The 21768-nt window shown below is 41.4% G+C and overlaps 1 protein-coding gene across 3 annotated transcripts in view; it reads right to left on the bottom strand.

The window, feature by feature from the left end:
- The window catches only part of tspan9a (tetraspanin 9a), a 232354-nt gene continuing 210586 nt past the window's right edge, over positions 1-21768 (bottom strand). For all 3 annotated transcript variants that reach the window (XM_085411642.1, XM_085411641.1, XM_085411640.1), the window contains 5 exons: positions 20694-20768; positions 12989-13090; positions 12560-12691; positions 7848-7931; positions 1-3691 (listed from right to left, as the gene is read on the bottom strand). In XM_085411642.1, coding sequence (XP_085267768.1) covers positions 3620-3691; positions 7848-7931; positions 12560-12691; positions 12989-13090; positions 20694-20768 — 465 coding nt within the window. In that variant the 3' untranslated portion in view covers positions 1-3619. The remainder of the gene's footprint in view (positions 3692-7847; positions 7932-12559; positions 12692-12988; positions 13091-20693; positions 20769-21768) is intronic.

The raw sequence follows: 21768 nt of genomic DNA, 5'->3' as shown, positions 1-21768 counted from the left end.
AGTAAGTTACATCACTTGTAAAATGGGCATATTTACAGTGAGCTGATACACTGGAGCGAGATGAACTCTGTTGTACAGTCGTCTAACAGTTCATGCTCTAAGAGTACAGAATGGGTCCTGCACTGGCAGTTTGAAGAGATACTGCAGATTATAGCTGCGCGTCCTAATTCAATTTAATTTGATCCTAATACAAAGAAGCACAACGACAAAAGCGCAGTATGTCTTTTGTGGACTTTGCCTGATACTATATGCCAGATTTTCCTTCTATTTGTTCTACGTTAATTGCTTTAACCGCCTGCATCGCTGAAACACAGAAAAGGCATTTTTGCATGTTGTAGAGGAACACTGCAAAGACTAATCCTCTAGGAAAAAATGCTTAATGATGTCATGTACTCAAAGTGAACTACAAATGGGGGGAAAGCCAATAAAAACAGAACCTACAACAAGAAAATCAACAGCATATTGTATAAAAACAAACATTTAAACAGCAGAAAAGTGTACAAAACGAACATAATTAAACAGCCGCCCCCCTTGTTAAAATGGCATTCATCCCCGCATATTACAAACACAATGTAACATTGACATAATCATGGAAAATGGGGTAAGGATTTTACACAGAGAAGAAAATCTCGCCCCAGTCAGATCAGCCGAGAGCAAACAGCGTCCGCAGGCTGAGGCTCTGACCTCCCAACGGATTTGCTTTATTCCCACTATTCTGCATTCTTGTATTTCTGTTACATGTGCGGCTATCTCGGGTTTCCTTTGAACCTTTTTTTTTGCAGTAAGGATACAGCACAGCCTCATTTGCCAAACTGTTTTGAGCTATTCCTCCGCTAACCCGTCTCAGGTACCTTACGAGTGCTTTAAGGGGTCCAAACCACATTGCCAGTTACTGAATAGCGCCAGGTGTCTGCAGAGTGAGGCAGTAAGTAAGGGATGTGTTGAGTTTGTGGAGGCAGCTGAGCAGAGGAAACGCGATCGCTCGTGCCTGCACTGTACATCAGCAGCTGTCATGTTTCCCCCATGGACACAACAGGAAGAGTTGGAGCATATGGGGGCAGACAGTGTATCACAGCCAGCAGGGTCACTGCACAAAACAGCACAAATTTGTTGCTTCCTGTTGCAAGAATTCCCCTTTCTCTTCCTAAAACTCTCCCTTAAATGAAGAAATCATCAGACTAATTTTTCCTAAAATGCCAACAATGACTTCAGGAGATACTCTGAAGCATCTCACATCAAGGGGGCATGTGAGTAAATGAGTGGCTTATTTTCTTTGTTAGTTCAGGTAGCAGGAATAGACAGTACTTCATTGATGCGTCATTCAAAGCAATAAATTTAATTGCAGCTATAATGTAGGAAACTATTTAGAATGCAACCACTTGTAAAAGTTTAATTGGCAGCTTCCCTGGTAGCCAAGCTCAGCTCTACTGGTTACACATGAGCAGGCGATATAGGCTATAAATGGGAGACTTGACTTAACTAGGTGGTAAAACACAATCCTAAATTCCTCTCGTGCAAGTACAGTACTCTGCATCATAAAGATTCCACAATTCCAAGGTTATATGAGCTTTTACTGTGTTCTGAAAGAGTTGCTACTGAATTGAAGTCCAACCAACTTGCAGGAATCTACAAACTGAATCGGCTTGAATGGATGAGATGAAGAGAAACAGGGCATAGTGGCAAACATGACAATACAGGTCAACGGTTCAGTAACAGAAATTCAAAATAAAGATGGTAAAGACGCAACTGTGGTAAAATATCAGCTTAAATAGACAATTTCTTTAAAATCTTCCCTCTGTAGTAAAAACCTTTGTGCAAAACAATCTGCTAACATTCTGTTACAAATGTTTTGTAATTATTGGCCGGCTTATTTACTGCTATTTTTTGTTCTTGATTAAAATATAGCAATCTTCTCACATCTCTAATTGCACTTGCTTTGGAAAGCACTATGTCACAACTGAATACAACCTTATGATTCCAAAAGCTACAGTGATCCTTTGACAGTAAGCGAGGTCTTTATTCCACTGTTTCTTTGGAGATTTTGAAGCCTAGAGCAGACACACCGGAGGGCATTTTTTGAAGTCGCCACAGCAGATGGAATATTTTCAGTCTCCAGGAGGAAGGCTGGCACTCTGGCCCCCTGCAGTGAATGTAGATGTAAACAGACATAAACTGATGTGTCCTACAGGGCATGTTGCCATACATATCAGTCTGAGCTTTGATCTGGCAACACTCTCACACTCCCATCTCGCCCCACCTCTGGTTGCTGCGAGAAAATGAAGCCTACGTAAAATTGAAGGGGGTTGCAAACCGGAGGTGTAAACGTGTGATGAGCAGGAATGTCAGCAGAAGCACTGGATGGAGCATGAAACTCATTGCTGCCTGACACGGAGAAAGAAAATTAGAGTGAAAAAGAAAAGATAGAGGCAGGGTTGAGTTGCAAGCCGCCGAGAGAAAGCACGAGGAGTGCGGTGTGAATGGATGAGATCTTCAGTACAGAAAGGCTAGAGCCACCTCTGTTAACGCTATTGATAGCCGAAACGAGACAGCGTGTCTGCTCGGTTTTTGCTCCATCCTGCCCTTGATTCTAAGTGTTTCTCAGTGGGTTTTTTCTCCTCTGCAGCTTGAACTGTGTGATAAAATGCATGCGCGTACACAACCCAGTCTGCTTTCTCAAAGGGGGGACTTTATCACCTAGATCTCTACAGCTGACAGTGCTGCTGGAGCCCTAATAAACAGCCATTTTACATCATTTATATTGTCTAACAGGGAACGGGTACGCTGCTGCGTGGCAGCACAAAATGCATGTGTGCGAGTTTGTTCGCAGACAAATGTTTGGTGTAAAATGAATCCACCGATGACTCCTCGTGCTTACGCGATGCTCCTCCATGAAGCTCATTTCACCTAAACCTCTGCATCCTTACGTGCCTTTGCCCGTCTGCAGCAATGTTACCTCAAAACCAATCCCACACACATACCCACACACACATTGCACCGATCTGTTCGACACTTACATTCCACAGGATGATATACTTACAAAAGCAAATCCAACAAGAAAACAATACGTTTAAAATAAAAATAATAACAACGGTCATTTCATTGATAAATCAGTGAAGTAGAAAACTAGCATGCCATGTTGGATCTTTTTCATTTACAAGGGGAAAAAAACAGGGCTAGAATTTAATAAGCATGAAGAAAAAAAACTCCACATGAGGTGGAGGGTTTTGTCACTTTCGTGGGTTTTTTCGCCCTGTGGGGCTGTTTGGGCATTTGTAAAGTCTTCATTGTCTCAAAGTCTGTCTTTCCCTCCAGCAATTGGTTAGTTCAAGCCAAAGAAGAACAGAAAAAGCCAAAAAACAAGTGTACTCAAGAGAAGGGACAACATATGGGATTCTCTTCCTTGCCAAAAGTAGGTGCCTCTTCTCTTCCAGTTGTGTTACTCTTTGGCAAAATGAATGGTGAGAGGAGACAGCAGGACAGAGCAGCTGGAATCTGTACAGACGATCTGAGAAGGGGGAAAAGGATGCTCTAAAGAGGGAAAGCATGGATGTATGTTTGAATCAGAGTCTTTATCCCATCAAGCACTGGGGCTCCTCTCCATTTGGTGCTTGTCCCAAGGCTAAGCGTCATACTTCTTTCCCGTTCTGTGAATGTGGTGGAACAATGTCATGGAGAATGCCATGCCCAGGAGCTGTGGAGGAAAACAAGGAGATCGTGAACACATGCTCGTGTCTGTCTATAGTATCTATTTATGTGTAATATATGTGCAGGTGTGTCCGTGTGGTCTATTTATGTTGATGCCTTGGGCTGCGTTTCTGATGCACAATGAATCGTGTGCTGAATCACGAACACATTTTAGTTCAGTTTCTTTTTCTCAGATGGCCTTCAAATGGAAGCTCTGGAATCTTTGTGATGGCAAAATGTACAGTGTGTGCAAGCATTAAGCCAGTGAAGTAAATTGAGATGCCATTGAATCAAAGTAGCCAGCTATGTCTTTGAAGTTTCCATTACCGCTGATACTTCCACATCAAACACAGTCGCAAGGCTGATCCTAAAACCATTATCTGGCAAAGTTGTGATGACAGGGAAACTGAAAAATACTGAATGCTGCATAGTTTTTAATAAAAAAGGAAATGTGGACTCCACTGGGGATCCCTATGGTCTGTGATTAGCTGGGGAAAGCTGCTGATTCGCTTTTGGTTTCACTCAAAACCTAATTCGCAGAGCGGCTTCAGAGAAAATGCCACCTTAAACTGGCGTCAATCCAAAAAAAAGTGCCATTTTAGGTAAACATCCAGCTGAGACGGAGTTAGGACAGATGAAAAAGTGCTTCAGAGCCAACCCAATTATTTACATCTGAGCTCATCTGTCTCTGACAGAAAGTTTCTGCTGTCTGCTTCATTCAGTCTGAGAGACAGGATGACAGTTGCTCCTGAAGGATGCTTTAAAGCTCAATCACAGATTCCTGCTTAAAATGTGGAAATATTTCTGGGATTTCTGAAGCATTGTGGATAAACACACACCGTACATACCATATTTTCCGCACTATAAGGAGCACTTAAAATCCTTTAATTTTATCAAAAATCAACAGTGTGCTTTATAATCCGGTGTGCCTTATGTATCAGAATCAGAATCAGAATACTTTATTGATCCCTAGGGGAAATTATTAAATTCTGGTTGTGCTTACTGATCTCGAACCAATTTTATGCGGTACACGGTGCTCAAAAATCTGTCAAAAATGTTTCAGTACGACTTTGGTAAGCTATGAAGCCGCGCAGCTTGATGGATTGTTGGAGCATTATGGCTGCTGTAGTCAGGAGCCTCGCGGACTCGGTGTAATCTGGGTCCAAAAATCTGTCAACTTCAGGTCCCAAAGTCAAACGAGCACTGCGGCATCACTGAGAGTTAAAAACTGTCTAAATTCTTTCATCTTTAATAAAATGATCAGTGTTGTTGCTTTACCAGGTGTAACAATTACGTTTAACATCCAGGCATCCATGAAAACAGAATTAGTTACATTTAACAGAGTTAGAAGTTAGCAGGAAGTTAGCTCGCTAGCTTCCACCTAAACCTGATATTGCATGTTCTGAATAAGAGATTTCTGAAACAAATTCAAACGTACAGCTCTGCTATCACTTCCAACATAAATGAAGACAGAAAACTAAACAGCAGTGACGTTTGTAGGGTTACTGAAGTTGGGCTAGCTGGTATATAATGATGCGCTACGTGATCGCTAGTGACACAGCTATGTTAGCATAGCATAAACACAGTGAAGCTAACTTTTTTTACACTCGATAAAAGTTAACATGAGAGTTCCCGATGGTTAGGGACAAATGCAATCACATGGCAGGATGCTGTAAACAGACCAAACTTCAGTCAGGAGAACAACTGAGATAATCCATCCACAATATTAGGTTAGTCATTAATATACCGCAACAACATGGGAATAGAGCAGCTGCCAGAGAATTCAACAATTGTACGGAAGTGGAGGAAGCAAGAAGAATGAGCTGAGTAAAGTTTGACTTATCTGACTGTTTTGTTTCGCTTAATGTGCCTTATGGTCCGAAAAATACGGTACTAGCTTTTGACAAAGTTTGTTATTTACAGCATGTTTCTGGTCCCAAATCATTAAAAAACAAAAACAAAATAACATTATGGGACATTAGCTTTATTTATGATGCTCTTCATTGTCACGTCTGCAAATATTTCCCAACTTTACCTCTGGTTTGGCCTGAATCAGAGGAGGATGTGTGTGCGCCCAGAAGTCTCAGTGTTCTGCACATGCCTGATGTGCGTTTGGAGGAGAATGTGAAATTTAACAAATTCTTCAGAGCATAGTGTGGTCATATATAATGCACACATTTCTCTGATGTGACTGTGCAAGAGCTACCCCTCCCTGAGGACATTATTACGTGCAGAATCATACAAAACTCAACAGGGAGATTTGCCTTCCTTGGTGAGGACACCTTGCTCTGAATGAACCATGAATTCATGCATTAGCAAAGTGAAGCCTTGTCCTGCGTGCACGCAGTCACAGACATATCAGGCTAGGCAGAAAGAAAATATTGAAAAACAAGTCTTCACAGCATCAAAAATAAAATCAAGGGCACGGACATACAAAATGAACTGTACATCTGAGAAATCTGTGTCAAATATCATCATCTATGTGAAATGTAAATATTGTACCGAAAGGTTTCATGGGCCGAGATATTAAAATATTCTGCACTTGTCATGCACCTTGGCAGCAGAAGAAGTGAAAAGGATTGGAGGGTAAGGTGCAGTCAGAGATGTCGGGTGTTGTAGATTAAACGGACTTAGGAAAAAAGGTGCACCAGACAGCTATTGCCACAGAGGATGATTCAGGAAAAAGACCAGATCTCTGCTGGATCTTATAGTGAATTTACAAAGTCAAGGGAGTGTGAAAACATTCTCTCAAGAAGGTGCAAATTGAAGCAAGGACCCCTGACAGTAGGGCTGTGCGATATGACCAAAATCTCATATCCCGATATAAGAATTCTATCGTCCGATAACGATATAAATCACAAAAATGTAACATTTTCTGTAAATTCTGTGAATCTCGGGCAGCTCGACTTGCGGGAAGGGTTTCCAGCTGCGCGTCATGTAGCTGGAGTCGAGTGTTTTAACCGATGCATGAAACTATTTTTAGACATAAGTTGTAAAGGCCGCCGTTTTCTTTGTGAGTATTTATTACACGGCGTGCTGCGGGGAAAAGCCTGTTCTAACGTTTGAGTCTGAGGTTTATTTTTTTAGCACCTGGCGGCTCTTTTATACTTCTCATCCGTAAATAATCTGCTCTTTCACGTGATTCAGTTAATTTTGAAAAGTCTCAACAGGATCTTGAGCTTTATTGTGAAAGGTTTATGTGGAACATAAACAAGCAGACACGCGATGCTGTTACCGTCGCTGTTGCTAACGACAACGCATAAAAACAGGCGCTTGTCCGTCAGTAGTGTGGTTATATTAAATATAAGAGAAAGAGAAAACTTTAAGAAATTAATATAGCCACTACAGTGACCATCAAAACCATGAAAAAATATTGCCATAAACAGTTTATTTTGTGACACCATGAAACAAACGATAGCGTCAAATGAAACGATAGACGTTTTTATATCGCCGTCCGATATATATCGTTATATCGAACAGCCCTACCTGACAGGTTGCCGGTAGTGGCATATACAGACAGTCTAGCATTCACACTAACTTTCAGTTGTTACATGCGTGCATGAACTCATATTGTTGTCCACCATGCTCACACAGGTTTCTGTGCAGTTAGCTGTGCTGGCTACCTAGCGCTATCACCGCTTCTGTTGAAACACTGGCTAACCGGAGTGAAAAAAACAAAACAAAAGACGTAATACAAAAAAGTCTTGCAGTCAAAATTTGCACAAATACGGTTAAAAAAAAAAAAAAGGTTCCCCGTTGTTCTGTGAGTAGACACTTTTAGAGTGCAATCTCAAAGTAAGTGGAAATACTACATCCTGAAGAGACACTGAGATAAAGAGGGATACATCTGAAGCAAAGTTTAGTAGCAAAAGACAAACAGAAGCGCCAGTGGAATTTCTACCACCACTTGCTACAGAGCCTTTAATCTGCGACTCTATATTCAGCATCTCTGCTCTCCTGTCGTCTCATAGCTCCTTATATCATTCTTGGCACAAAGCCACTTCACACATGATCAGGGTGCACAAGACAGGAGCTTCAATATTTCAGGATGTGCTGGAGCCCAGAATGCCCACTGAGCATTAACCTTTTAATTGTTTTCAATGTTGGCAAAAGACACAAAGCAGGACAAACAGGAAAGAGTTGTTTCTCACAAATCCTCCTACCTCCACTACCAAGATGACCATGCCTATGGTTCCCAGCAGATACTTATTGTCATCCAGCCATTCCTCCACTTTCTCAAAGCAGCCCTGAAAAAAGGAACAAAACCATGTTAAAATACCATTAAAATATACATTTTCAGTTTATGACACTGTAGTTGGAGCGATGGCTGCCCCCTGTTCAGTTACCCTGGAGAAAGCTCAATCATCTGGTTTGCAGTTTTCCCGCAAGAAAGCATTTCTTTAATGTGAGCTATACCGTAGGATGGATAACTAGCAGGTGAGTTATTAAACACAGCTGAGTTATTGTGAGCGATGACATTTATATGCAGACGTATGGGACACATAAGCCGACGTGCGCACTAATCGTATGCTTAAATACATTCCCACCTGGGTTCATTCAAAGGCTACTCATTGGCAGGGATATAACGCGACACACTTAAGGGCGGTTTCAGCAGCAAAGCTGTGCCCCTGCTGGTCTGTGGTTGCTGAGGCAGCATGTAAAGTTAACTACAAAGCGTGTGGCCATCTCCTCTGGGCAAGATTACACACAAGCTTTTAATGATGAGCTTTCCCAATGGGCCAGCTCAATGTCTGTCTTTTCTCATTTTGGCAATTATATTACAGCTTTTAATCCTCTACTTTGGACATGCTAACGAACCACATGCCAGACCAATAGCAGATTAGAGTAGCAATACGAGGGAAAACTGGTGAGCATTGTGCTACACGGTTTTGTGAGAAAAGAAGAGCTGTTGTCTCGAGAACAATAGAAAAATCCATTGGATTTAGGCAATAAGAGGAAAACTTTAAAGCGACTTTAAGTACCCACAAAGTGTTGGAAAAAACAACAGTGGATTAAAGCTTACAGATGCATGCCTCTTTTGAATTCGGGGAGCAGAAATTGGCAAGTATTGTATTTTAGAGCAACAAAAGTGTAATTTAAAGGCAATATGTTAGAGCACTTCAAATGTGGCGTTAAAAAGTAGGACGCTGTGGATCTAACTTCCCAATGCATCACGAGTTAATGGGAAGAAAAGTATCAACAACCCCCAACACGGAGCAATTGTTCACTCTGTAGTCACTTTGTGTTTTTGTTTTGCAGTCCCTTTCTTTCACTTTTCAGTATTTTTCTTGTTCCTCTTAATTTGTCTCTTCGCAGCTGTTCATCGGTATGCTTGTCCGCACCTCTCTGTAGTAGTTTTCTGCCTCGACTTGTTTCGTGTTGTTTTCCTGTTATGGACATTTTGCATTTTGAGTCTGTTGAAGTTTCTATGGTGGTTTTGTCTTTGTGGTTCTTTCACAGCTCTGCAGCTCTTTTGTTAATTTAAGCCAAAACCAAAAATGCACGAACAAAATCATTTCAAACCAAAACTTCTCGTACGCAAATCCTCGGTGAAGCACAACTGAACACTGCAACAACAGTGAGAAAACCTGTGATCACTAAGACGATGTAAGTATGCTGATTATTTTAAATTAGCCTAACTGTATGAGCATAGTCATAACATGACCTGTTAACAGTGCAACTTAATTTGTTAATGAGTTGGGAGTTAAGTGAGTTTGGGACCCATATGGAGAAGAATTGTCTAAAGCAGGGGTCTCAAACTCAAATGAGCCGCGGGCCACTTCTGGCACCGTCACCTCATTGGAGGCCACTTCAGTGTCCAAGTAGTACAAAAAAACAAACACGAAAACACCCACTAATATTTCCTAAAATGTAGTGTTTTGTTTGTTTTATTTAATTCCAAATATTGTGTAACAAGACAAAATTGCAAACATGAACACAATTTTTTCTCACTCTTAACTGTCTGAAGCCTTTCAGTTTCAGTTGTCATATGTAAGTTAGCACAGGGTCAACATTGCAGTGAAATGTATTTGACGAGCAGAAGACAGTCACTCAGCAGTGTAGTACAGTGTAGTACAGTGTAGTACAGTAGTTTCATTGAACTACCAAATAAACAGCTCTTTCTGGCCAGACACGTGGAAGCACTTTTGCTACAATTTTGTTTGTATTTAACAAAATAAAAATGCAGACATAAGCGTACACATTAGTCTTTGATTGCAAGTGAAAATTGTTTTCTTTCTAAATAAATCTCTCCCTGAACTAATACAGCCCTCAACATGTTTGCACGCTCTTGTTACCTCGCTCAGGTCCGCGGCTCTGAAACGTGGTAAGGAGACTCTGGCTAATACTTTGGGCTCCATGTCGGCTCATGGAACGAGCTTTACTGTCTGGGTCAACTTTGCTAGCGAGAGACAGAGAGAGGCGTTGAAAGGCTGCTCCAGCAGAACTTTATTGTTTCGGAGGAAAACACGAACACGGTGTACAGTCGAGTCTTAATAGCTTACTGGGCTCGTCAGGCACTCTTTTAGGCTGCAGTGGTTATTTTTTATATTTACATGCTTCCATCTCCCGTTTCTGCTCGGTAGCGCCTCGTACTTTTCGACTTTCCTTTTTCCTCCCTCCCTCACGCTCACACACAGCGGGAGGGGCGGTCCCACACGCTCTCCCTGCAGCAAGGACTACACCGCACATGAGGCTACAGTCTTAAAGGGCCATGCCTGTAACACTCTGTCATGTATTAAATCATTTTTTGTATAATAATTAAAAAAAAATTTTCTTCACATCAGTATGCGGGCCACAAGTAGAGGTGACGTGGGCCGCAAATGGCCCGCGGGCCGCGAGTTTTGGACCCCTGGTCTAAAGAATCGAAAAATACACTTTTTGAAAGCCCAGAGCACAGCTGCAGCAGTAATCAGGATGTACAAAAGAGCCATAGTAACACTAATCAGAGCCACAGTGGCCCTCCACCTGAAACGCCACAGACAGCGCACTTCTTCCAAAGTACAGCTCTCAAAATCGGAAGAATAAGTGGTTCAATCTCACAAATGGAAATTTGAATTTTAGCTTAGAACATTGCTTAATGTCAGGCTCTATATACGTCATAAAAACCCCTCCTCACTCTTCTTCTTTGGCCTAAAACTGAAAGATTGAATGTTGCTAAAGAGCTGAAAAACAGCCTGATGAAGATTAGGATCACAAGATAAATTGGTTTGGCTGAGATGGGGATGATACACAGCGTGACGCTCGACTGATTGTAAATATGGTATCTAAAAGTTTCAAGGACACCGGATGGATGTTAGACAATGTCAGACAGGTATCTTAATTGTGTACTTGAGCACTGAGGAGTAAAAACACATTGAGAAGTGAAAAATATCAGGTGCTGGAGATGTTGGAGATTAAATGGACTTAGGAAAAAGGTGCACCGCAGACAGCTATTTTTATACAGCATGACTCAGGAACAGAGCAGAACTCTGTTTGGATCTTGTACTGAATTTACAAAACCAAGGGAGCAGAGAAGGACAGGGAAACATTTTCTCAGGAAAGGGCAAATTGAAATAAAGACTCCTAATACTGAGCCACCCCATCACAGGGGGAGCATTTATGAAAAGACAGACAACTGTTTTACAATGACATATTCATACCGCGGGGACGCTAAAACGATTTTGTTATGTAGATGCACCAGTCGAGACCTTTTTGCTATTCTGGTTGTCCACTGTGCTTACGTCCCTCCATAAAAGAAACAGGCCTGTGCAGCCTAAAAAGGCTTCAGTGTCAGTAAAAACTTCACATGTATATATTTTGTAGGCGCACTGAGACTGCAAGGCAAAACAAGATAAAAAGAAAGAGTCTGGCGGTAAAGTGAAAAAAGCAACCGGGGTTCCTGGTGAGAGCTGAGAGCACTCTGAGTTGTTGCAAAAACGCAGCATAAACAGTCTGCGCACACACACACACACACACACGAACACACACAGCCAGCCAGTTAATTGCTGGCTACCTCAAGTTAACGTCGTCTGTTTCCGTTGGTACATTGGCTGACTCAAGCAAACGAACAGATTACACTTCAGCACTCAAAACTGCACAAACGTGGCAAAACAAGTTTGGCTTCGTTAAAGCAGTTTTAGAGCACATGTTCTAAGTAAATGGAAAACCTACTATGAGGAGAGACAGTAACAATACAAAGAGGGATAAATGGTACCAAAAAAGCACCACAGAACGACACAGGAAATCCTTCCTGCCCGTGACCGTCTCCCTGTGCAACTCCTCCATCTAACACACTGTAAACACTGCCCTGTTTGCACACGCTCTGCAGCTAAATACCAAATGACAAAGTTCAGTCAGAGTCAAATGTCAATCATATATATTCCACCTCTGTAATATCCTTTGTCAATATTCTTGATATTTATAACTGAGTGACTTGTATATATTAGTGCTATTTCTTAAATTTGTAAACTCTGTAACATATTCAAATAGTTTAGTCTGTAATTGTTAAAGTCTTGGAGTAACCACATCATTTCCTTAAGGATTAATAAAGTATTCTGATTCAGCAGTTTTGGGCCCAGCATGTTTCCTATAATCTGGACAAGAATATTACGTGAATCATACAGAATACTTTCAGACTATCAGTTTTAAAAAGAGAAAAGTCAAGGCAAACTATACAGCCGAGATTAGGTAGAAAATGACTCTGTGTATCATTCATATCCTCCAAAACAAAAACTTAAATACAGTAAGTATATTCTGTGGAGTCTGTCATTTTAATACAGTAAATCTGTTAGTTTTGAATATTTTATAAAGAGCAGACACGTGACTCTTATACTTAAAAGCAAAAGCAAAAGACTGAGAAGCAAAACTCAACTCATCGGAGTCCAGGTCAACTCACCCTGTTCCAGAACATGTTGGTGGAGTTCCGCCCACAGTTCTGGTAATGCTCCTGGCAGCAGCGATCAGGAACTACTTTGTCCTTCAGGGCCTCGTGCCAGTCGGTGTATCCTATCACTCCACAGCATTTCCACTGTTAATGCCATACAAATGTCAGGTGGAAGATGAGTTAATGCTCTGTGTCCTCAGTGGCCCCAAAAAGCTCAAACAAACTTTAATTAAAAAATGTAATTGGTCACTTTCCTTTAAAGGACAGCAAAAAAGGACTGAAGTGTACTTGGACAGCCAGTTTGGGCTTTTAAGTTCACTCTAACGCCACAGCTACAAGCCAGGACATACATTAGCTGGAATATCTGAATAGATTTTAGTCATTTGTGCTTAAACATTCACACTAACGTTTCTCATATTGTAAATGCATGGCGTTACTTACCTCTGCCTGGATGATGTTCCAGGCATTTCGCAGGCCTATGTTGTTTTCTGAGTTGTACAGAGCCAGCCCATCCTTGAGATCCTGTTTGGCATTCTCACGCACCTGGAGAGGATAAAAGAAAACATTAGCCTTAGTTAGAGATCTTAGTTTGGAGGGGTTGTCTTTGCAAGAACAGTCCGGTGAGTTGCACCATTCAATACCTCTTTATGTTGTCTTTGTATTGGAGCAGGCAGTTGAAGCTTGGGTGTTTGTAGAGGCGCACTCGGATTATTCTACCCTTTTCAAACTGTCAGCATCCTTTTCACATAGATGCAAATAGTAGTGGCAGGTGTGCAGTTAAGTGCTTTTAGTGGACTGTGTATGACCGACGAATCATTAACGCAAAGCAATCCGACACTACAATATAAAGACATAAAATGCCAGCGCCTTCACAGTTATGGGTAACCTCTTGTCTTGTCAAATAAAAATAACTCTGCAACAATAACGCGGACCGCTGTGTGATGTCTGAACGTCTGACACGTCATGTGTCGCTCACACGCTCGGCTTCAACATGCCCTTCAGCAGTGCTAGCAAATCATTTTCCTCTTGAGTGAACACCAACAATTTGCTCAGGGTTGTGCCATGTCTGAGGGAGATTAATATCTCATTCGCTGTGTTAATGAGATACAAAATCAGAGCTTTAGCTCTCCTGCAGTTTCATATGCCTGTGGGGATTTGCTAACTGCCAGGACAGATTGAGAGGCGCTTTAGATACGGGGTAATTATGACTAGAAAAATGACATGGACTGCCAGAATCACGCTGTACATCTTCACGGGCAATAAAAGTAATATCACAACAATAGGAATGCACTTAATACTTAAAGCTTGGAGTTAAAGAGTGTGATCAGGAAATCTGCACAGGACAAGAGAAGCTGCATTAGCACTGTCACGTCCAGAAACAACAAGGTGATTTTAGGTGTCAGTAAATCCTTTCGTGAAAGAATAAGGACGAAAGTAACAATAAGCAGCCAGAAGCCTGGCTTCTCTAAAATAATAACACATTTAATATCACTTGACTTTCTGTCTTACACATTAGAAATAGTACAAACCCAACTTTCCTTTGACTGTACAGAAACGACATTAAGCTTTAAAGTCATTCACTGGTTCAGTACCCTTGTTATTCAGCTGCAAGGCTTTTGAAATCTATTTGCTGAATTAGACATTCAAACTGAATTTTTACTGATTAATTAAAATTTCTCGGGCAATAAATGAAAATGAAATGAAGAACAGCAGCACCATCAATCTCTGCCTTATGCTTTGTTTCTATCTGCTATCTTGTCTTCTCCATCAACAGTAGGCTGTATGTGATGTTGCTGGCTCTTTACAGACTCCTCACACAGCCGCTGGAGAGCAGGGTCCCTCTTATTGCAATAAAAGTCTTCTTCCGAGTCTCCGATAAGTCACTGCACATCATTTTTTTGTGTCTTAGTTACAGTGTGAAATGAAAGTTAATGATCCAGATTTACCTCTAACGAGAGGCAGACAAATGAATACAGAACAAACAGGGAGTTGGAGGATCGTGCGGCACGCCGACCCTTTTCCTCCTCGCCACAGAAGCAGACAAAAACACGAGGCGATTTCTCGACTAATGCTTACACTGCCGGTCCTCGAAAATGTTGACAAATAACAGGCCTGCACCGTGCTGTGGCAACATCCGACTTCTGGGAAGTTTTGCCTGGATGTTGCCACGCAATATTTCACGTGTGGCATGTAGACAAAGCCCTGAGACAGAGCTCATATGTCTCATTGCATAGATAAGCTTGTAGTTTCCTCTGTGATGACCAAGTCCGCACACAGCAATATACGACTGCACATTCATCACAGAAATCTAAAGGGTTCAGCTTGGCCAGCTGAGAAAACACTCATAATTCACAGAAAAGACAAAAAAACAAAAAACAAAGAAAGACAAGAAGATATGCATGTGAGGGCGGTGGAAGGAGAAGCCTTTCTGTCCAAACTGTTCACGTTCCCCGTCAATGATCACAAAAATAGAGCAGAGAGCGGGTGGTAGATTGTTGGAGAAACACCTGTCCCAGATCTGGTGACATGGTAACACCCAGGGGAGCAGGTACACTGAGACCTGTGAGGTTACACTGAATGCTCATTACCAGAGTGTGTGCCACGACAGAACTGACTGCTCCAATTTCCAAAGACGTGAAAGAACTGATCAATTCAGAGAAGGATACAGCCACCACAGAGGTGGGGGAACATCTGGCTAACGACTGGTGTCTCAGCAGGCTGTTTTGAAAATGCTATGGAACATTTAGAGTTCCTCACGCAACACGGGAGAGCATTACGTATTTACATGAGATTCTGTGAAAACAGAAGTGTCAAGAGATTTATTCTAAAGACACTTCTTCAGCTGAGAGTCAGAGAGTGGAGACACACACGCTGCAGTTTTTACTTGCAAGGGCGGTCACAGAGCGCTGACATCAGAGTGGGGGCCCTGTGAAGTGCGCTCTGTTACCGCTCTGGTCTTTATTTATATACAAAAGTAGGCGCATTCATTTATTACATTGGAATGTGGATGTGTATATTAGGGGTGCAACGATACTCGTATCGATATTGAACCGTTCGATACAGTGCTTTCGGTTCGGTACGCATATGTATCGAACAATACACAATTTTTAATTTATTTTATCAACTTTCCTTCTGACGATGCTCAGAGGATCTGCGTTCGACTACTTCGCCTAGGCTGCACTGTCGAGCGCAGATCCACTGAGCGCAGCGCAAGCTAGCAAGACAGAAGCTAAGCTCGTTGCAACATGGCAAATTGAACCTCCCCCACCCTCATTCAGATCTGACCTTTGGAATTATTTTGGTTTTCATGTGATGTATGACCCTGAAGGTAAGCGTGTCATGGACAAAAGTAAAATAGTATGTCGGATGTGCCACGCAATGCTCAGTTACATTGGTGGGAACTAGTGCGTTAGCGCAGTTAGCTCGTTAATGTGTTGACGCAGTCCAGCCCCACGCACGGGGCGATCCGAGGTAGCTCGTTAACGGAGCTAGTGCAAAGACAAGCTAGTGCAAAGACAAGTGGAAGCAGACAAAAACAACAAGCACGCATGCTACAAACTTTACCCGAGTCATTTAGACAGCCGTTAGCACAGGATTCTCCTTATGGGGACCTGATAAGTTTAATATGCTGCTGAGAATATAGCCCAGAAGAAGCGTATAGTATAGCTTTTATTTTGGAAAGAGCCATTTCTCTGTAATAAACTCTCTTTTCCAAAGATGAGGGATTTCTCGATCAGATAGATTTATTATTTCATCCCTTTGTTGTTTCAGCAACATTAAATTTAAAAACTGTAAGTTTGAGTTAAAATATATATTTATAATTTTAATAAATGACAAATTAAAAAAGCATGAACATTTTTTTGTATCGAAAAAATATCGAACTGTGACACCAAAGTATCGAACCGAACCGTGAATTTTGTGTATCGTTGCACCCCTAGTGTATATGTGTGTGTGTGCGCCAAGAGAGGCTCCTCTACCTGACACGAAGTGAAACTGCTTGTTAAGCTCTTATCTAGCAGGTACTGTTCCTTCCCTGCATGATAACGGGTCACAGTGAACTAAAAACAGTCTGAGTTATAAAGAGGTCATCATGCAGTATTCTATCATTTGCAAACGTATATCATTAAAAGATTATCCTGACTACTAAGTACAATTTTCTATTGACAAGAAGAGACGAGCAAAACGTTTATTTTATCAGTTTGCTCAATTAATATCTTACGAAAATTGTACAGCATCCAATTCTGATCTTATGAGGCTCTGAAAGGAAAGAATTAGTGGACCATTGGGAGTTAGTGTATTGGCACCTGCGGCAGGTAAACTATAGATAGATAATACATTTATCTGTCTGCATGTTCTGTGCATGCTGACAGGAAAACAGAGGAATTATCTTAGGATACCAACCACGGTCAGTGTTTAAAGACTAACAAGTGCTCAACTTTCCACTGAAAAACCTGAACTTGAATCTGATTTTATGGATGGCTAAGTGCTTAGGAACAGCTTTGAACTTTCAAAATGGCTAATATCTTATCTACATATTCACACTAGCAAAAAATATGAAGGATAATCATTGATTGTTATTTTAAAAACACTTTTCTTTCTTTTTTGTCCCTGCACTTTCTTCTTGGTCAACTACTAAATTAAATACATTATTGTTAAGTTGTAGCTGCTCCCCTGTGTTTACCAGCTAGTAACTCTGGTTCTTTACTAACTGTTGTTGTGTTCCGGGTGTTGAATAGCTTTTCTTGTGAAATTTCTAATCAAACTGCCCCAAACTCCCAAGTTCCCACACTGGCAAATGTTCACGTCACATTAACGTTCAGTACCAGAGTAGCTCACGTCATCGTTTACCCGACAGCTGCATAATAATTAAAAATATACTTTACGGTGAAATACTCCCTGGCATTATTGCATTTTTCTTTTGGATGCAGAAATGATGAAGCGACTCCACACATACTCACCTGTCTTCAAATCTCATCTATAATGCAAAGAACCAGAGATCTGCCTGCATACGCAGGTTTCTGACGAGACAGGCGGTGCAGATAACGCTGTTTTTTAATGTTTAAAAAAGTGACAGACAGTTGAGCTGATATTCTATCACAGTAGATTTCATATTTGATGTAAAATGCACCGAAGTACATAGAATCTGAACCCAAGTCAACCTCTACCAAACTTAACTTCTGATTGTAGCTTGCTGTCAGGGTATGGTACACAAAGCTCACATTATCACAAATACCAGACTTCAGGCTCAAATGTTCCTAAATGCAGAGTTTCAAGCATGAAATTACCATTAAATACTATTTAAATAAAACATATTCAAAGCTAAACAACCCAGATCAAATTGCCACTTATTTTACTTTCGTGAAGCAAATAAAACTGTCTCTTGTCACATCTTCAGTCTTTTGCTGCATGCTCTTTAAGGATAGACCGAACCTCTTTCAAACATGTTCAGTGCTTTTTTCCTCTCATACGCAGTCACTGTTGGGTCACATACTGTCTGGAAACACTGGTTTTAGTTTCAGGACTACTGGGAAACTAAGAAGCTAACAACGTTTCACTGTTGCTCTAATTGCAAAGCTCAGGACAAATACATTTACTGCCCTGAAATTGTAATAAATGATGTGAATCCAAACAGAATCAGTGCCAGAGGTTTCCAAACAGCACATTATTAAACACGTTACTTAATTCCCTCAGTTGCTCTGCAACCCTGTGTTTTGTAGACGGAGGCCAGGGCACTTGACAGAGTCAGGGGAAGAGCCCCACTCCAGCTTTAATTGGTTGGGAAATAACGCACAGCCAGGAATTGAACATAATTCTGTCTTTGCACAAACGACACACGCAGCTAGATGTGACTGCTGCTGTCGTTGAGTAAGACATCAAGGATGTGCCACAGCCAAACTTGGCTTCCTTCCTCTTCCATGACTCCGTGTTTTCCTTTTTCCTGATTCTTTTCCTAAAGTTTTACAGTGACATCTAATTTCATTTCTGACATGGCTGACCTCTTTCTACCCCTTTTTTTGTGTACTTCAGCACCCTAACACATAACACATTCATTCTTCCCAGCATCCTTTGATATCTCTTTTTTTTCTTCCACCTCTCTCCACACCTTCCACCCTTCCTTCATTTCTTCCTCGCCCTCCCGACATCCCTACGTACATGCTCCGGTGCTTCCTGTCTCTCTTGCAAAGTTCTGCTTCCTCATTCTGAGCTAATAAACCTTCACCGGTGTTCAGCTCAGCGTGTTGGGTCGACGGCGGCACAATGAGGTCAGAGCGTTAAAGACGGATGGCTGTAATCTGGTTTGCCGCCCAGCCATCTGCTGCAGTCAGCTGGTTGCTAACTGCAGGGCCAGCCTTTATTATACTACGCCCTCTACATGGCATTTAATCAGAAAGCTTAACACCACTGGGCTGTGGAAGGAATGAGGGAGTGCCCACGCATAAGCCATACCTGGAGGCAAGACTGCTGGGGTGAAGAAGACGTGAGAGAAATTATCTATTAACAGGACTGAGCGGTACCTCCAAAGTAGGATTAAACTGGTGGAAACGGACGCTAAACGAAAAAAACATGTTGCAACAAACACAAGATACTATATGTTTGTCTTTCCCTCCCACCTGTCAACAGACTGTCGCCCAGAAGGATCACAGTATGCACAAAGAGTCAGTCATGACTTAAATATGACCTATTTGAGAGACTAAAATATCTGTTTTGCCTCCGTCGATACACGTTTAAAAGCTGCCAACTACTGTACCGTATGTCTTCCAGTCTTGTTAATAAATACCGTGTGATTAGGGGATCAAATAAGAAAAGTGAATTAGTGATTCCTCTGATCACAGCCTGTAGCAGAAGACGAGGGGAGCCTCACACGGCATACAAGATCTCACTGGAGACGGAGAAAAAACCCAACCACAAAACAAAAAGCAATATGTGAAGGTCGTCTGTGATTGTCCTTTTAGCCAAACAGACAAGCTTTAAAATCTAATGCAGTTTCCTAAATTTGCAGGACATCCTGATTAGAGCAGTCTGAAAGTGTCATCTCCAATAACGTGCAATTTACTTTAAACGCTTTGCCTTCCAATGACATTTGAAGACCAATAAAGGGAAATATATTTGGTTGTGATCCTCATTATCATGGTTTCACGTTCCATTAGGTTTAAGCCAGGATAAACACAGTAATTTGGCAAGAACGGGACAAACATAAAATACGGTGGTTATTCACTGGAACTTGTGCGAATGAGTTTTCCCCGGGTAATGCCCCATGCTTTGCTAATGCAGACTCAACTGATTTCTCATTTAGGAAATCCTCAGCACTACTGGGCTATCTTTTACTGACTTCACAGGTGATGGGAAAGGCACTGCTGTGAAGTCAAGAGGCTTTCTATTTAAATTCCGCCGGAGGGATCACGGTTAAGCCGGTAATATTTTGATGATAAGGCAACAGACATATTTACTCCTGACAGGGTGTGCCTGCGAGACCCGATCTGAATCTGAGAATGGATTGGCTGCTAAATGAATTCCTTTATCTGCCTGAGAGACTAGGTTTGAGCAATAACCTCAGAACAAAGAGGCAGAATTAGCTGATGTCCCGAGGGCCGTGTGACATAAGAGAGCAAATATATAAATAGACGGATCTATCAACGACATGTCCTTGAAAACAGAGAAGTCTTCATCGCTCGTCCTGCACAAGACACTTGTCTTCTTCGGGATGAAACATTTGTGGTTGGATCAGATTAAAGACGAAGACGAATTCAGCATCGGTAATATCCAGAGCTTTGCATGTAGGCATCTGCTGTTACCCCACACATTCACCTGATTTAACCTCATTCAAGGGGTCATGGGAAATATTCCTGGAACTAATTAGGGGGAGCCAACTGTTGGGGATTGAGTTGAATTTTGTGGCCTAACCTTTGACTGCTGTGTTAATGGTGGGGTGAAGACACTCAAGCTTCTGACAGAGAAACAACCAAATATAAAAACAGAAAACTCTGATACCCGGAAGCAACTGGAATCTAGGTATGCTTATCACACTAACACCGTTTATTGCTTTCTGCATTTCTCTGTGATCATCTGTGTGTGAGAGAGCTTTCTTTTAATGTCTTCAGCTGGAATGATAAAAAACAAAATTCGGACACAACACATAACAACTTACCTTATCTGTGTACACAAAGAACAGGATGAGCAAAATCACCTCCGCCAGAAGAATTATCAGCAGGACAATGAAGAACTGCCAGAAAGAGGAAGAGCACTGTTACAACAGCAGCACAGGCAATATTGTAAATTGAATTTGTGAACAAAACTCTGAACAGCTAAGCTTCTTTTGCAGTTAAGTGCTGTTTTATCTGAGTATTTCACAAACTTCACAGTAAGACTTGCATCTGTGATTTAAAGCGCATTTATTTATACTCCAAACTCAAATGTATTGTGTGACTCACGGAGATACACGGATCATCTAATGATCTTTTAATTTGGGTTAAAGCAATTGTTTGACATCTTGTGAAACATAAGGCAAGGGTTAAATGAGATGAGCTAGCAGTCAATTAGTTTAGCTCAGACTGAAACAAAAAGACACAAAAAACTAGAGCCTGGCTTTATCTGCCAGCTGGCATCTCTTAAAACCCAATAATTAACACATGACTCATCATCAAGGAAAAACCAAATAAAAAATAAAGCTGTAGTATTTTAAGGTTAATTGCCCAGCTATGACCCAGCGAATCACTTCACATGACTGTAAAACCAGCCCTAAATAAAGCTAGCTGGCGTTACCTACTGACCCCTCCATTTATACTGTTCAGCTTGGCTGGACAGTTTCTGGCAGCAGCTTTATATTTACCAGCTAGATTAATCTTCTCATTTTTGCTCTTGACAATAAAACAAATGAGTAAATTTCCCCCAAAAACGTTCCAGGTTTCAGTTAATGGTTTCATTTGGAAGCAGCATACACAGAAACCAACATTTCTCAAGACAAAAAAAAAAAAAAGAAATCCATAAACATAAACAAAGCAAATTTAAAAAGGGAGAAGGAAATTAGAAAAAGAGACATGAAGGAAGAGGTGGGAGTGATGGTGGGAGGAAAAAAGGAGAATCTCGGTGCTGGAGGGCTTGTGAATGTTTGAGGGGAGTATAAAAGGTTTAATACTTCCTAAGATTAATTTCTAGCACAGCCTTGCATCTCATCTACTACTCTCTCTACTTGACTCCATTACAGCACGGTATTTACCAAGCTC

This window comes from Rhamphochromis longiceps, linkage group LG7 (assembly GCF_057381845.1).
Source record: "Rhamphochromis longiceps isolate RC_006_pf linkage group LG7, R_longiceps_female_GT1.1, whole genome shotgun sequence".
NCBI lineage: Eukaryota > Metazoa > Chordata > Actinopteri > Cichliformes > Cichlidae > Rhamphochromis > Rhamphochromis longiceps.
The sequence above is the reverse complement of the archived record's forward strand: the minus strand, read 5'-3'. Positions and strand labels throughout refer to the sequence as shown.